At 49.5% G+C, this 16,904-nt stretch overlaps 2 protein-coding genes across 2 annotated transcripts; both read right to left on the minus strand.

Moving 5' to 3' along the window:
• Positions 1-1,250, minus strand: LOC117845717 (uncharacterized). The gene is made up of 3 exons (XM_034726782.2): positions 728-1,250; positions 380-617; positions 1-244 (listed from the first exon to the last, which is right to left on the minus strand). Exons 1-3 carry the CDS (start codon positions 1,007-1,009, stop codon positions 150-152), a joined length of 615 nt encoding a protein of 204 aa, XP_034582673.1. The 5' UTR covers positions 1,010-1,250; the 3' UTR covers positions 1-149.
• A 7,429-nt stretch (positions 1,251-8,679) lies between these two features.
• Positions 8,680-15,408, minus strand: LOC117846292 (probable transcription factor RL9). The gene is made up of 6 exons (XM_034727437.2): positions 14,033-15,408; positions 13,854-13,930; positions 13,165-13,210; positions 12,816-13,023; positions 9,523-9,595; positions 8,680-9,368 (listed from the first exon to the last, which is right to left on the minus strand). Exons 1-6 carry the CDS (start codon positions 14,907-14,909, stop codon positions 9,255-9,257), a joined length of 1,395 nt encoding a protein of 464 aa, XP_034583328.1. The 5' UTR covers positions 14,910-15,408; the 3' UTR covers positions 8,680-9,254.
• Positions 15,409-16,904: the final 1,496 nt, after the last annotated feature.

The following is a 16,904-nucleotide window of genomic DNA, read 5'->3' on the forward strand; positions in this document are numbered from 1 at the left end:
TGAATAAAGCGCTTAAATTAGCCTCTGCTTCAGAAGTTAGATAGATGGTAGAGGTTACATAACATTTGTTTTGGACCAAAAAAAAAAACTAGCATGCACTTCAGTGTGTGTTTGAGTCCGCATAAATTAGTTTCATACACATGCTCAGATCACGGGATTGTCGCGCCGGTCGTCCATCGCTTAGTCGTCAGGTTCAGGCATTCTCTGGCGGCAAACCAAAGAACCCAGAAGAATGCAGCCCAGCCTGAAGAAACGCACACGAAGGCGATAATTGCAGCAGCAAGTAGACTTGAGATGCACAAGGCATTCTAGAGAGTGACGATTTGCAGCTTGCCAAGCGGCAGATCGAAGCTGTACGATTGCGGTCTGAAGAACATACCAGTTGCAATCGTGACGGCGATGATGGTTGCGATGGTCGTGGCAGAGATAACAAAGACGGCAGCTGACAGGGCGCAGGCATACGCCGCGGCCAGGAGAGCCAGCAGCACGGCCAGGAACCCCCCGGCGGCGGTCATGGACACCAGGACGGAGAAGACGACGGCGTTGGTCGCCGCCGCCGCCACGAAGACGACGACGATCAGGAGGCCTGTTAGCGCTGGGAGCGCCACGGATCCGACCTACGAATCACAGATCGATCACAAGAATCGGTCAGATCGAACCGCAGAATGCAACCGAGTAAAAGTTCGTTTGATCAACAGCGACTTGGATCGTCCGTTGCGCGACTCACCGACACGACGAGGAGAGCGCGTGGCGCGCCGCCCTGCCTGGTCCACGCGACGAATTCCCCCGCCGCGTTCTCGCACGCGTAGCGCAGCCTTGGCGCGCGGGCGCGCACCGCCGCCCAGAGCCGCCGCGGTATCGGCTTGACGACGCCGGCGACAGGCGGCGCGCGCGCTCCGTACCCGCGAAGCGGTTCCTGAAACGCGCCCTCATCGGCGCCGGACGAGGACGAGCGGGAGGAGAAAGAAGAAGAAGAAGCTGCTGCGCCGTCCTCGACGGGTTCGCCCATCTCCTCCGCGCGGGGGAGGGCGGGAGCCGGGAGGCCCAGTGAGGCAGTGATCGAGTCAAGCGCGCGCTCTGACGTCAGATGGGAGGACACGTGTCCGAGACTCGCCAGTGGACATGCTTGATGGTAGATGGGACCGATCCAACGGTCCACGGTTTCCGTTGATCACGTACGCTTGACCTGGCATGAGCTCAGAGTAGGGGACACGTCTGTGTTTGGTTGAAACATGAAAGCTATTCCGCTTAGTGGTGTATTACCCTCGATTATTGCTCTCGATTATTCAAGGCTGGATTATTGCGCGTTTTGAGGTTTAGCTAGATGAAATATCTACACTCCGATACTATGTCATTAGCATTAGGACTGGCCTAATCGATTTATGTAGGAATCCGCAGTGACGGAACTAGCCAACAATGTGTAATGAAGGGGATTAGCATGTGCCCAGTTAACTAGCGCCACTAGTTTTTACGATATTGCCGGAAAGACACTTTTTCTAAACAAATTAGGTGTAGCATGAAAAGATTTTCATGCCCTCATTTTTTAGCCACATGCATTTAATATCTTGTACAAATTACTAATCTATCCATTTAATTAGGTAGATAGTTGCGATTCATTTCTAAAAGTAAGTACGCTCTTCTTTTGTGGGATTTTCTTTTTTTTCAAATACCTTGAGGGAGTACGTGTCTCCCCCGAAAACAAAAGGAAAAGAAAAAAGAAAATACTACGTGTGCGATTGACTCGTGAAAACTAATAAGTTGGAATCTGACGAGCGACGACCACGGAAATTTCATTTACGCCGGCCCATCAGTGCTCATCACGTTACCGGCCCAGTCTGCGCCGCGAGAGAGCCAGCCGGGCGGTCTGGCCTCGGCCCAGATAAAGCTATGGGCCCTCAGCCATCTGGCCTCGGCGCCTTCTTGTCTTGTGCTCAAGGCTCCATCCGGCCCAAAAAGAACAAAATAGCTTTCATGGACCGTTGATATGAACGACGGTCACGACCAGTCAACGCTTGTCCTCCCCAGCCGCTGGAAAAGTCGCAGGTAGTCAAAGGCCGCCGCATTCATAACGGCCGCTGAGCTACCTACCAGTCATCCCTGATTTCCGTTCCGTTGAAAACCGAAGTACTCCAGTCTACCCAGCCCAGGTATGGCACAGTGAACCGGAGTGGAGGGAGCAGCTGCCATGGATGGTAGAGTAGCTCTCGCATTCACACCCTACGTGCCTTACCGTACCATACCTGACGATCCCCCCACACTATGGAGCTTGCGCTAACGCTCGAGTTGCTGACGGCGCAGCGGCGTACTCGTACTCGTCCCTGTTCTTGCGTAGCCTCAGCATAGCCTGCGCCCCTGTCTATTTTGCCTTTAATGATCGCAACACCAACTCACCAAGCTTACGTGGTCGTCGATCCCATCTCGCACGAGCAATGCATGCCTAGACGGGGTCGTTGACAGCTTCAACGTGGTCCTTCCTGTCTTAGCGCATGGCAGCCCGTTGGGTCAGTTGTAGACGGTACTAGAAATTAGGCTCAGCCCGTTGGGTCAGTTGGAGACGGTACTAGAAATTAGGCCATGCTAAAGTTTAGCACCTATCACATCGAATATTTGGATGCTAATAGAGTATTAAACATAGGTTAATTATAAAACTAGTTGTCCAGATGGAGTCTAATTCGCGAGACGAATCTATTAAACCTAATTAATCCATGATTTGATAATGTGGTGCTACAGTAACTATTTGCTAATGATGGATTAATTAAGCTTAATAGATTTGTCTCGTGAATTAGCACAGGGGTTCTGCAATTAGTTTTATAATTAGCTCATATTTAGTCCTCCTAATTAGCATCCGAACATCCGATGTGACACTACTAAAGTTTAGCATCTAGTATCCAAACACCCCCTTAGTGAAGCTGTCACTCGCTGCCATTTGGTTTTGTTTGTCTTCACTCTAACATTGTCTCACCCGCTGGCATTTGCAAGGTACTAAATTAGTCCATGATTTGACAATGTGGTGCTACAGTAACCATTCGCTAATGATGGATTAATTAGGCTTAATAGATTCGTCTCGTGATTTAGCCTAGGGGTTCTGCAATGTAATTAACTCATGTTTAATCCTTCTAATTAATATCCGAACAATCGATGTGACAGGGCTAAAGTTTAGCCCTTGGTATTCAAACACCCCCTAAAGAGCTTGCAAAGAGCTTGTAGTTCACATGATCTTCATATATGATATCTCTATACTTACAATAAATTTAGGGATAACGATTTTCAGATGCAACGATGTAGCACAAATTAAATAAATAAAATGATTCACCCTCTTTGTTCCTTCCTTTGTTGGCATTGCCATTTTAGGGCTTTGCTGCCATCATGGTTCAAAGGTCCATGTGGAGGACACATCCATGTGGATTGTGATCAATCGCAAGGTTGCAGGTGAACATAGCACAGTAAACTGCCAACTGCAAGGTTGCAGGTGATCACATCTTTAATTAGTTTTATAAAGCTATATGGTTGCGGTACATATAAGACTTAATGCACGACATTTCAACACATCATTCATTCCCAACCACAAAGGTACATACTAGTGATATTTTCACATACAAACTCATAAAACACAACACCAAACATGGGAGGATAAACCATCAAAACATGATGGCATACATGTTGGACCCCGTGGTCCCTATCTATGCAAAAGGATTTTTGTATCATCACTACTAGGGAAAGCCCGATCAGTACCGGTTGGGAACCCCTTTTAGTAACGGTTTCGCAACCGGTATTGCTCTCCGATACTAAAAGGGGGCCCCTTTAGTACCGGGTGAAATAACCGGCACTAAAGGAATATTAAAAAATAATAATAAAAAAGAAATCTCACCCCGCTGGCCTAAGCTCGACCCGCACCCCAACCCCTCCCCCTGCCCGAGCCCGCCGCCACCGCCCGAGACCGAGCCCTCCCACCACCGTCCGCCACCCTCCCGCCGATGTCCTCCTGTTGCGCCCTTCCGCCACCGCATCCTAGATCAGAGAGAGAGCGAGAGAGAGCTGCCTCCCACCATCACCACCGCATCCACTCGCCCCTACCCTCCCGCCACCCTCCCGCAGCCCTCCGCCACCGCCGTCGCTCGCAAATCCACGCCGCAGCCCGCCGTCGCCCGCAGATCCGCGCCGCCGCCTCACCTCGCCCCGCCACTGCTCCTCACTATCGGTGAGGGGCGAGCGAAGGAAGGGGGAGGGGAGCGGAGTGCCGGTGCGCAGGCGGAGAGGCCAGAGAGAGAGAGTGGGAGAGGGAGGGGAGAAGAGCAGGTGGAGGGGATAAGGTGGAGAGATAAGGCGGAGGGGGGCAGGATGGGCCGATCAGGCCACCAGCGAAGGAGATAGGGCCCTTTAGTACCGGTTTGGGGCTCCTTCACCCCGTACTAAAGGTCCTCAGGCACATTAGTACCGGTTGGAGCCCCCAACCGGTAATAAAGGGGTTCACGGGGAGCTATCTATTAGACCCAGTACTAATGATCACATTAGTACGGGTCAAAATCCAACCAGTACTAAGGTGCTGGACAAAAGGTCCTTTCCCCATTAGTGCATGTTTCGTTATCAGTGGTAAAAGTGCGATGAAGAGAGAGGTGCTATCTAGATGGCCTTTTGGAAATATGATGATTGTTCCCCGTTATTCCAACTTGATGTAGGGACTCGAGTATGAACTATTCCATATAAGAAAAGAAATTGAACTATTTTGTGAGTCCAAAAACATGTTCGTGCCACCTGCAACACTGTTAGTATTGTCAAATTCAACAAACATATACTCTCTCCGTTTCAAATTGTAGATTATTTTTTTTTAGATTCATAGATGTTTGTATGCATCTAGACATACACTTTTACTATTCATCTAGAAAAGTCAAAATGATTTAGACCTTGTTTGGATACACCCTCCTAAAGATTAGGAGTCCACTTTTATGACACTTTTAGGACTTGTGCATCCAAACATGGGTCCTAAAAGTGCACTTCTAAACTTTAGGAGGGCCAAGGGGTACTAATGGATCCTATTTCTCCTAAAAGTGGTCCAAGTCCCCCTTTACCCTGTTGCTCTCGCTCTCTCTCCTCCTGCGCCACCCTCCCTCCCTCTCTTTCCTCCCGCAAACCTATCTCTCCAGCAAGTCTCCTCCCGCCGCCACCATCTCCTCCCGACGTCCCAATCTCCACAAGCCGTCGCCTTCTCCTCCCTCCGCCGCCATCTCGCTCCACCGCCGTCCTCCTCCGCCAGGCCCCGTCCGCCCAGCCCCGCCGTCATCCTCCTCCGCCAGGCCCTGTCCGCCCGACCCCGTCCGCCCGTTTGCCTAGCCATGCCTCCTCTACCGGATGACGGACCGCGAGGGCCGCCCTCGCCCGCGGATGCGGACGGGCGGCGACGACGATGGTCGGCTCCACGTCCGGTGCAGGCGCGGACGCCGGCGGTGGGGTGGGCTTGGTGACCCGGGCAGCGGCGTGCGGTTGCGACGGCTCCAACACCAATCCCAAGTGCGCCGTGCGCAGGAGCGTGGCGGCCGCCATCGCCGCGAGGGGCTCGCTGCTGCCCGCCCTGTCCTGCTGCTGGAACAGCCGGCGCAAGAGGAGGCGGCCGAGGGGGAGCGAAGCCAACTAGCGACGGTGCCGATGGGGGGTAAAAATGATATTTTCCCTCTAAGATCCTAACCTGTACTTAAGGACTAGCAATTTGAGAATCCTAGTTTAGTACACTACTAAACTTTAGGAGTTTGTATCCAAACAAGACCTTATAATTTGGACGGATTACTACACTTGCTCAAAGGACAAAAGAATAGGAACGAAAATTCGGTTCGAAATGATAGATGGCCCGATTTTGGTCCCTGATTTCAGGGTGGAGAATCGTTTCACGAGAGGCCGCCTGGTAGTACACAGCCCCAGCGAAAGTCCACTTGATACACCACAGTACACGTTGGGGGCATACGGTGATGAATGGCGCACAGTGCACGGGGTGGTCCAAGCAACGGGCGCCCGGGCAACCTCCCATCTGCACGGGTCCGAAAGGCCCCATGCAAATAAATGCCCAGTTCGAAGTGGCAGTGCCCCTCCCTAGCCCTGGCGCGCGCGCTCCCTCTCTCTCTCCATAGGCGCACAGTGCAACAGGAACTAGGCCACGTCCTCTCCCGGGCCCCCGCTACAGTGTCAGAGTGGTAGAGGAGCGAGAGCGCTAGAGCGAGAGGAGGCTAGAGAGAGACAGGGCAGAAGCAGAACAGGGAGGAAGGACGACAGGGCATTGAAGCGGACACAGGTGTTGCACAGGGCCGGCCGGCCTCTCTTTATTTCTTTTTTTTCCTTTGTGCCGCTGCAGCTCGCTCGCTGCCCCTTTTTTATTCCTGCGCCCTCTTTAAACCTCACTCACCCGTCGTCTCGTCGATTTCCTCTCTACCTCTGGTTTTCTCTCTCTACCTCCATTCTCTCTCTTTTGTCAGTCAGGCAGGCCGGACGGGCGCGAGGAAAGGGCCGGCGCGGCCGACAAAGGAAGAGGGAACAATAGAATGACTTGAATGAGGGGACAGAGAAACATGGGGGGACTGCGTTTGCGTCCATCCATGCACGAAATCATTTCGCAATCCATTGCTTTATGATTGCCCTGCCCTGCCCCGCTCCCTTTTCCGTTCAGCCCCCTCCTCTCCCCTGATGATTCTCTCCTTTCCACCTTGCATCCCTACTTGGTTAATGATGCATATATGGTTGCTCTCTCCTTTGTTTTCATTGTTCATTTGTTTGCAAACACTGCAGTATTGCAATGCCTTCAAGATCAGTGCTAATGCTTGGTTACGGAGGAGTGATTGCGTTGGTTAATCAGTTTCACATGATGCCAAATCAAAACAACCTCACACTACTGCATATCACAGGCAGGCAGGCACCGGCGGTCAGAAAATCAGTCCAACCGGTCGGTGGCAGTTTTCCCATAGGCTAGCTAGTTCCCCTATGTGAACCCAACTTTTCCATGGAACTTTTGCGACGCACTGTTTTCAGGCAGCAGCATATCAGCATGTAAAAGGCCATTGCCCTGGATTGGCCTACTTGTAGTACTTGACTTGACTACTTGTTGGTTAATTTTGTCCCATGATATACGTACTTCTAGCTATCCAATCTCAAATTAGGAGCTGGCTCAGCCACTAACCATGTCTATGACGAGATGGTCCGATTGCTTTTAATGAGGGGTGTGTTTAAAGACTTTTCTTCACTTCTTGTTCAATTAATTTCCAAAATTATTTTTTATTTCTAGACAGAGGGTGTAGTATTAGTTGATTCCACTCGCCCATATATACTATACCACTGGTAACAGAAAAAATTAAACCTCCAGCCCAAGATAGGATGGATCCGAGTGGTTAGCAAGGAAATGTTTTAGCTTCATTGCGCACGAAACAAGGAAGGTACACTGTTGATGATGCCGCGACGACGCATCGTCCACCATTACTGTCACACTTGTGGGATTGGCAGCAGCCATCAAGCTAATAAGCTATGCTCCAAAGGGGCTACTAGCTTGGCTCCATCCATCCCCATCAGTTGGAATAATGCACTGTCATTAGCATGCACGGCCGAGCATATCGCGGCCCGGCCGGATAATCCCATCCACTAGACCATTACGGCATCACCTCGATCGATCACCTGGGCAAGCAACAGCTACGTACCTGGCTCCCAGGCGAAGGTGATGTCGCCGTTGCTAGCTAGAGGCCGCGCTTTCACGGCAGGTGCCGCCCGGTCAATCGGAATCAATATAATGCCGGCTTGATCCGTAGCCTTTTTTCCCCAATCAGAGGCGCCTTTAATTTGTTTCTCGGACATGTACCCATCCTCATCAATCATCGATCTCAGAGAGTCAGAGCCCTGCTGGAACGCTGCTATAGCTGCTAGAGCATCGATCGATACGATATCCTCCGCTCCCGTTGGGACGCTATCGCAGGTTGGCACCAAACGTACCACTCCATCCATCTTTATTCTCATGATCTCATCATCTTCGGCTGCTCTCGCCGATCGGTGCCGCCGGCCGGCCGGGCACGTACGGCGCGGCGTCTCTCTCGGAAAACACCTGTACGTGGCCGCCAAATGTTTCGTCGATCGATCGGCAGATGCAGGAGGAGACCAGAGAGAGAGAGGGAGGGATCATCAGGCAGGCAGATGGTTGCGTCGATCGGGGTTTATGCATGGCTTGTACTTGATCAGTGCCCAGCATACAGCAGCTAGCTCTTGGACCACCGTACCATGGATTCTATTGATCGACGGAGTGAGCGGACCATTCAGCCATGAATCATTGACAAGGCGGTACCCGAATTTATTGTAGCTAGCTAGGCTGATGCCAACAAGAGCAGAATGAAGCATCTCAGTGCCTTATAACTCCTCAATCTTTTGCCAAAAGGCGACGCTTTAGTTTGCTTTGGTCTCAGTCGGATTGATGTGAGCTTAAGTGTGTGTGCAAATCAGCTTAGTGTAAAAGTATGGCAATCAGCTTAATCATGCATATAGCTAGTGTAAAAGTATGGCCTTTAGCTAAAATATTCGGTGGTCAAGGTTTCACACCTGCGTGCTGGAAAAGTGCAGGCAGTCAGTGTCAAGCAAGCTAGTAACAACTGACACGGGCACAAGAACCTGCTGCAGCTAGGGACTAAAGACGACGAAAACCAAAGGAGAGATCACACACACACATGCACGGAAAAAGGATGAAATCTTCACCTTCAGTTAGATTGCTTCATGAGAACTCATTCCCTTTTCTTTCTTTTCTCCTTTCCAACTTTCCATGTGCTAATGATACGCTAGCTAGCTCCACACACCACCAACATCAACCTCACCTCACCAAACATGGATGAACGCACACGACTCACTCTCGCACCACACGCACACGGCTTTACGCCTCGCTCGCCCTCGCCATCATCTACTACTATCATATCCTTGCACCTGTCTCGCCACGGCACAAGGAAACAAAAAGAGAGAAGCAAGAAAGAAAAGGAAATCAGGAACATGGCCAATCTAAGAAACCGCCCAAAGACTGAGACAGACCCGGTGACCCGAGTCTTTAAACTATTTCCCCCATGCTCCGGTGCTCCATCTGCGACCCGGACCGGTGAAAATGCGGCTGCTCTTGTTGTTGATTGTTCTTCCTTCGCTGATGAAAACTTGCTGCTGTCGCGGAGTTGGGGATCAAGCATGCATGATGTCACTACTGCTACTATTATATCTCAATGAAGAAATTAGCCTTCTAGGTTCTGTGAGCTTGGTGATGGCTAGTCATGATCCGCGCCCTGCCAGTCCGGTCTCCCAAGCGTGAACTCCAGGCTCGGGCTACTCATCTCGTGGTTGGACACCTGCGAGCTGCTCGATCGGCAAGGCTCCGGGTTCTGAAACACATAAACACAGTTTTCAGAAGAAAAAAATAGCACATTCTACATGTACGCACACATGCATGCCAAATGACACTAGTGTAGGTAGAGAGCCAGGGACCATTCACAGATGAGAATTCAAGGAAAACACAGACTTTCTAATTAAAGATACCTCAATTGGAGAAGATAGTCCTGCCAAGCGATGAGCGTCCATGTTGCATGAATTCGACGACAGCCATGGGTCCCTGAACAAGAGAATTTTTCCATTTAGCAAAGCTAGCTCTTACAAACTTTCTAAAGATACCATGTCCAATGTGAGACAAGTAGAATTGTAAGCTGGGCATTGCAGTGCTACAATTGGGCAGTTTTCTTCTTTGAGGGAACAAATTATCGGGCAGTTTTCTTTTTTGAGGGAACTGATTATTGGGCAGTATATGGTAATATTACTATATAGATAGGAACATGGCATTCATGCACAATCCCCAGTTAGCTTTATCTAAAGTGAGTAAGAACAGTTGCTCTTCATGATCAGTTAGTTACATAACTCCTTTCTAGGCAACAAGCTCTTAAAAGATGTTCCGGTTCAGTACAGTCGTCCTGCGAATGGCACAGGGAGCTGATCAACAAGCTCCTGTCATTGGAATTCAAGGAAAACAAAGGCTGAAGCAAGGAATCTACTGCTTCATGACAGACAAAATGTGCATTTGCTGAATTGTGGGAAAAAATGGAAGCATCCAACGTATTTGCTGATGTCATTTCCAGATTTCGTAAATGCTTTGCATAAAAAAATGATTTCTAAATACTAATTCTAGTAGTAACATGCAGAGATGTAAGTACATATATAATTGCAGGCTTCAATGTTCCTAGAGAGAACATGTTCCATGAACTAGCTGGCTGTCCATTTTTTTCCTTCCTTTTTCCATTTGTGATTTTGGGTCACGGTATCAGGAAAAGTGCCCTTCATTTACCACCACTCTATCAAGATAATACCAACTACTTACTACCAAACCTTTGTAAAGTGCTTTTATCTTGATTGGAACAAATATACTGCTATACGTTAATTAAGGAGCCAGTAGACTTTGAATATCTATGATACTATCGTCAATCATAGATATACTACTTTATGTGTTCATATTTATGTCTGAATGTTTTCTAACTAAGTATCTATTTTTAAGATGGGGATAATTCAAAACTATTATTTATATTACCCTAGTCCTAGAGATCATGGAAAGATCACAACAAAATTCGGAGAGGATTTAAATTTTATTGCATGACTCATCTCAAACTTAATTAAGAAATCCGTTCTTTGTTCTTGTCAATACTGATATTAAAGACTAAAATACACAAAAGAAAGCGTTGGTCAATAAATTAATAAACCTGGCACGTTAGAAAATCAAACAAAATAGTTTCTCCTTTTTCTAAGAAAATAACTCAACCTTATATTCTCAATCCATGTATGTTCTGCTGTTCCGTACAAATACTTAATCACCAGCGCAGTTGCTGGTCAATAAGCTTATAGTATGTTCTGTGTTTTCTCAACTTAAATTCGTTCACTTTCGTCTGTACAATATTCCTAATTCTGCATTATTTTTGACACACAGAATGAACATTAAAAAAAGAGAATTGTACTCCCACTGGCCATTAATTTTGTCTAGAACAGTTTCAAGAAAATGCCCTACAACCACGGGTCGTCAAAGCAAACAAGAAGTGCAGATCATTATAAATAAAAAATATTGCCTATCCTTTTTTAAAAAAGGCAGCGATGTTAGCCATTACTGCCATGACCTTATTGTCACCAGATACTCTTCCAAAAATGTGACGTATATGTATTCATTCTTTGACTTAAAAGGCTATGGATTAACAAGAAAGATAAGGTAACAAAAGGAAGAGTGTTTCAAAATCTGAATGGACTTTTGTTGTCACAAGCAAATCAATTATGAGAGAGAGAGAGAGAGAGAGAGAGAGAGGAAACTGCGGGGGAAAAATAAGAAATGAAAAGAATGCAAGTATGACAAAAGATGGGATGACAAGAAAGATGGAGTGGAGAAAGAAAAGCGAGTATAGCCAAACGACAGGCTCACCTGTACTCCTACTTGCTTCCAAGTTGCTCAGAAGTCATGTTTTCTACCCAATAATATTTGGTAAAAATGTCCAATCACATATGTAAAAACCCAAATTGGTGAGACAAATCTAGCAGCAACTAACAGCCATTGTGCTAGTACGTCTTTTTGGAGCTATACTGGAGTTGCTCAACGTCTCAACCTAAGATTTACTACATCGTAATGTACTACTGGTAGTCTGAGTCTGGTACTGCTACACCATCAGGCTTCACAACCTAAAACTAGAGAGAGGAAGGCCCGTCTGTTTCTTAAGAGCTCCTAAAATTTCTATCACATTAAATATTTAGATACTAATTAGGAGTATTAAATATAGATTAATTAAAAAAATTGTACAGATGGAGGCTAATTTGCGAGACGAATCTATTAAGCCTAATTAGTTCATGATTTGATAATGTGGTGCTACAGTAAACATGTGCTAATGATGAATTAATTAGGCTCAGTATGAATTTTAGTTGGGACTAAAATCCCAACCCGACGAGTGTATGTGCGTGGGTTCCGTGCAAATAATTGCAAGAGGGAAAAAGAAAGTCATTGAAGAGATTGACGATGTGAAAGAACCAAGAGTCCTTGGTTACATATTCCTAGGCAATAGGGCATGTCAGGTCAATACCCCATCCCCCTGGAATCAGAGCCATGCATTTATAAGAAAAGATAATGGAGCCCCCAGTCTACTCCCCTAGTATCGTAGGATTGAGAGAGAGAGGCAGAGAGAGAAACAGGAGAGAAAGAGGACAAGGCCAGAGCCCAAGAACCTACACACACAATGACACAGCACACAATGTTGTGATAGGAGAAGCAGAGCTGTATTTTTTTTTATAAATTCCACATAAACCAAAAAAACAGAGAGCAGAAGCTCAAGTCAATGGAGGTCATGGGGTGCGTGGCTTTTTGGTCTTTTCTGCGATGACACAGCATTGCATTGGCCACCTAGAGAGTAGAGATAGGCAGCCCTGTGTGCACCTCTTTCTCCAGGTGTGCATTGTCAGCATGCGTGTAGTGTGCGCCCCCAAAACATTCTTTTTAACCTTTTTACATCTAACCGAGCAAACATATCAAATCTCATCATTTGTACTAGTATATGCTCACCACTTTACATACATGGAGTGATGCCAATGCATGCAAAGTACCAAAGTTTGGTGGTGTCTTTGGGACTAAGCTAGCAATTAGACAAAAAAGAGCATGCTGTTATCCCATGACATGTCATTATTATCTGCGAAAGAGCAAAGCAAACGTGCGGGTGTGTACTGGTTGGGGAACAAACAAAGGGGGTCATCAGATGTGTGCAAAACATCACGCTGTCATTTAGTAGCAGCGCCAGTACAGGAGTGAGTGACTGGGTGAGTACCTTGACGAGTTGCTCCACCTGGTGCTCGTGTTCCCGGCCGACGACTGGTCCATGTCGCCGCCGCCGCCGCCGCCCACCGAGCTCGCCGCGCCCTCGGAGGTGGACCGGTGCTCCCCGAACGGCCTCGCGCCGCACATGTTGTCGCCGCCGGACGCCGCCTGGCCGGCGCCGGGGAAGTCCTCGTCGCCGGAGCCGCCGTCGTTGGGCCCTGAAAACACAATGCCGGCCGCCATTACATTAGCACTGTGATTAGTGATTTAGCAGCAGGAGAAAATGAGGAATAGGATTTATGAGGTCGGAAATCAGGAGGAGACGATGAATGGCAATGCGGATTAGCAGGGGTAGGTACCTGATGACGCCGCAGGCTTGTCAGTGCTCTTCACGGTCCGATACATCTGAAAGGGGAAGCGAGGAAAGCACACCAAAAAAAGCAAAGCGATCAGCTCACAGGCCAACAAGCCAGTGGAGGGGGAGGGTCGGAGGGAAGAGACAAGCAGATGGATGAGCAGGTGGATCGGCGCGCAAGAGAACACCAGGAAATGGACACATGGAAATACTATGATGCCATGCCCTCGCCTTGGATGGAAGTGTACTATAGCTCCTTCTCTCTCCTCTCCCCTCTGGGAGGGACTGGGAGGCCAGGGCCATGGTTCTTTGGGCCGTGCGCGCACACACCTACACACATACGCTAACTAGGCGCGGATGCACATACATGGCATTATTGTGTAATGATGGCAACTTTTTCTCTCTCACTCACACACATCCCCACACCATGCATCTCTCTCTCCTCCCTCCTCTCTCTCCTCTCCACCAAGAATGGCAGTTTCTTGGCTACGAGGGCCGTCGGTCCGTTTCACCGTCATTCACTAACTCTGGAGTTACTGCATTGGCGTTCTTGTCTCACCCAAACAAGAGGGAGAACGGCAGGAGCGAGAGGAAGCAGAAAGCCCTGGGCTGGGCCGGCGATGGAGGTGAATTCGGAAGAAGCAATTGTGTGGAGAGATGGCTGGCAATGGCGGCAGCCGGCAGGGCAAGTACCTGGAGATGGCTCTTGACGTGCGCTAGGGTCAGATCCTTCACGTCCATCAGCTCCAGCACCGACTTGGGCGTCGCCCCTGCAGGAGGGAGACACGAACGAGGTGAGATTTTGATCGGAGATCGAGATCGGATGGGCGGTGTATGTAATTCAGGCGTGGTTGGTGGTGCTCGGCACGCACTCTCGTGGCCGCCGAGGAGCTCGACGGCGTGGACGAAGCGAGCGTGGAGGGTGCTCGTCCACCGCATCCGCGGCGCGCGCATGCTGCGCTTGGCGGGGAGCTTGGGCATGAACCGGGAGCCCAGGCCGAAGGGCTGCCCGCCGTGGAGGTGGTGGTGGTGGTGGTGCCCGCCGATGCCGCCCAGGCCGCCCATGCCGCCGGCGCCGTAGCCGCGGAGCGTGTCGGAGAGCATGCCGTTCAGCCTGCCCGACGCCGTCAGCATCCGGTGGTGGTGGTGCGCGGCGGGGGAGAGGAACGCCGCCGACGCCGGGTCGAGCGGGCCCGGCGGCGCGCCGGGCGCGAGCGGCGACGGCGACGTGGAGCCCAGCGAGGAAGGCCACGTGGCCGGGTGGTACGAGCCGTAGAACCCGAGCTTCTGGTGGTGGCCGCCGTCCCCCCCGGCGGCCGGCGGCAGGAAAGGGAATCCCCCCGGGCCGTTGTAGATAGGTATTCCCCGGATTGGCGCCGCCAACGACGCGCCCCCTCCTCCGCCGGCTAGCCCGCCCCCGCCGTCGAGCGGCTGCAGCATCGGCATGGTGGGCATCAGCGCCGCGCCCGCCGACGTGGTGGCCACGGAGGGCGCGGCCGCCGCCGACGGGCGATGCCGCCAGGGCAGCGCGCCCGCGTGGTCCTGCTCGGCCGGCGGCGACAGCGACAGCTCCGTCGACGCCGTGGACCCGTTCAGCCTCCGCCACGGGTCTCCCCCCGCGCCTCCTACTCCTACTCCGCCTGCTCCCCCTACCGCGGCGCGCCCGCCGGACGGCCCGGCCCCGGGCGCGCTGCTCGGCAGGCTGATGTGCAGCGACAGGTCCGGCGACGCCGCCGAGCTCGCCTCCATACCTTCCGACGCCCAAGACGACGCGCCTCTCTATCTTGATCGCAGCGGGCGGTCGGCGCCGGCACCGCACCCCTTTCGTTCTCCTCTCTTCCTCTCCAGCTAGCTTGGAGAGGTCATGCGATCGATGGATATATACACATATATGGAGGAAGGAGATGGAGGAGAAGGTTCTTGGTGTTGTGTGGAAGAGGGGGGCTCTTCTCTTGTTTGTGCTTCTGCTTTGGCCTTGGTGGGTGTCTGTGTCTCTAGTACTGGAGTTACTCCTCCTTTCTCTCTCCTCTTTCTCTCTCTCTGAAGAAGATGACTATGAGAGGCAACCAGGGATGAACTGGTCTCTTGTGCTGTCCCTCCTTATTGCTACTAGCATAAAAAGTTAGAGAGAGAGAGAAGAGAAATTAAAGAGAGGGTAGCTAGGAAGGAAGGAGAGAAAGAATGTGAGGTTATCTTGTTGTTAAGGAGGGGCAGGGATCACCATGTATGAGAAAATGACACTTAGGAAGCCAGTGGAGTCAAAGGAACCATGCTTTTGTCTCCATACCTATACTATACATCATCCTCACACACAACAAAGACTAGACTAATAAAGATGCAGGTGGTGTATACCATTCAGTATTATATATTCCCCCCGAAAAATATTACTTTATGGCATTAAAAATATGTGCCCATGGTCATGTAGGGGTGTATATTGTAGGAGAAGACTGCATCTGATTTTCTTCTTTTGTTTTTTGCAGGAGTCTGGTGATCTGAATTCTTTTGGGTTTGTTTGTTTGGGGATGGAAAAAGGCTGTGTGAGCTCGTGCGCCTGGGATGCTTTTCCCCCCACGCCCCCAGGGCCTGGGCACCCCTTTCTCTCTCTACAAACCCTGCACCCTTTTTTATGGGGGAGGAGCCAGCCACCTCTCTCTCTCTCTCCCCCTCTCTCTCTCTCTCTAAAACTACGAAGGCTTCTCCCTCACTGCCCCATGGGTGGGAGGGGGCTCAGTGAGCAGGTCCACATTCTGCAGTCATAGCACCGGGCCTCTCATCAATTTGCAGTGCACCCCCATAGTAACCGAGTACTTTGTGTTTGTGCAAAGTGGTGAGTCTCCTGCCAGCTGCATGTGTCAAGGTGTGCGACCCTGGCTTCCTGCTGGCTGCCTTTTCACTTGACACATCCTCTGCAGGCGCTTTGCCACCAGCATCTATCTTGTTCTTTCACACTTGATACAAACGTGAGTAAGCCGGCATCAAACGAAAATGCTTACATAAGGGTTTTTTTGGGACATTGCGGTAGTTGGAGAAAAAATGTGCTTGCTAGCTTCCTAATTATTAAATGTACTCAATAAGTGCGACAGTTGGATTGAAGGTTTCGTGTTTGAAAAAAGAAAAGACATGACGCCTGCCTACTACTCCCTCCGTCCCAGATACATAGCTTTTGCTATATATCTAGATATATATTATGTCTAAGTACATGGTAAAAGATATGTAACTAGAAAAGTTAAAACAAATAGTAATTTGGGACGGAGGGAGTAGATGATATTCATTGCAACAAAAAATGGATACCTTGACATCCATGACCTTTTCCGCTTGTTCGTCGATTCATTCCACTGATCCTTCTGAATTATAGATTTTGGCTTTTCAATTGATATGTCTTATGGAAGCTCTTTCTACCCACGCTTATTCTGTTCCTCTTACATTTGGCATCCGATTAAACCGTCAAACAAAAAAGAATCGCACTTTCATAAGGTATTTTTAGGACATTGCAGTAGCTAGAAAAAAATGGTTTAGCGTTACTACTTACTAAACCTTACTGATATGTAAGCAATTAATTCATTTTACTTGCAGAAAAATTTAATGCATTTACATCTTCCTGGTATTTGGCGTGAAAGGTTTAGTGACTGAATAGAAAAGGCCGCGTGAGATGCTCGCCCAGCAAAAGATAGCCTTTATTGCAAAACAAAATGGATACCTAGATAGTCATGACTTTTTGTCACTTGTTCATCAAAATTTTCCTCT

The sequence above is a fragment of the Setaria viridis genome, chromosome 2, assembly GCF_005286985.2.
Source record: "Setaria viridis chromosome 2, Setaria_viridis_v4.0, whole genome shotgun sequence".
NCBI classification, from domain to species: domain Eukaryota; kingdom Viridiplantae; phylum Streptophyta; class Magnoliopsida; order Poales; family Poaceae; genus Setaria; species Setaria viridis.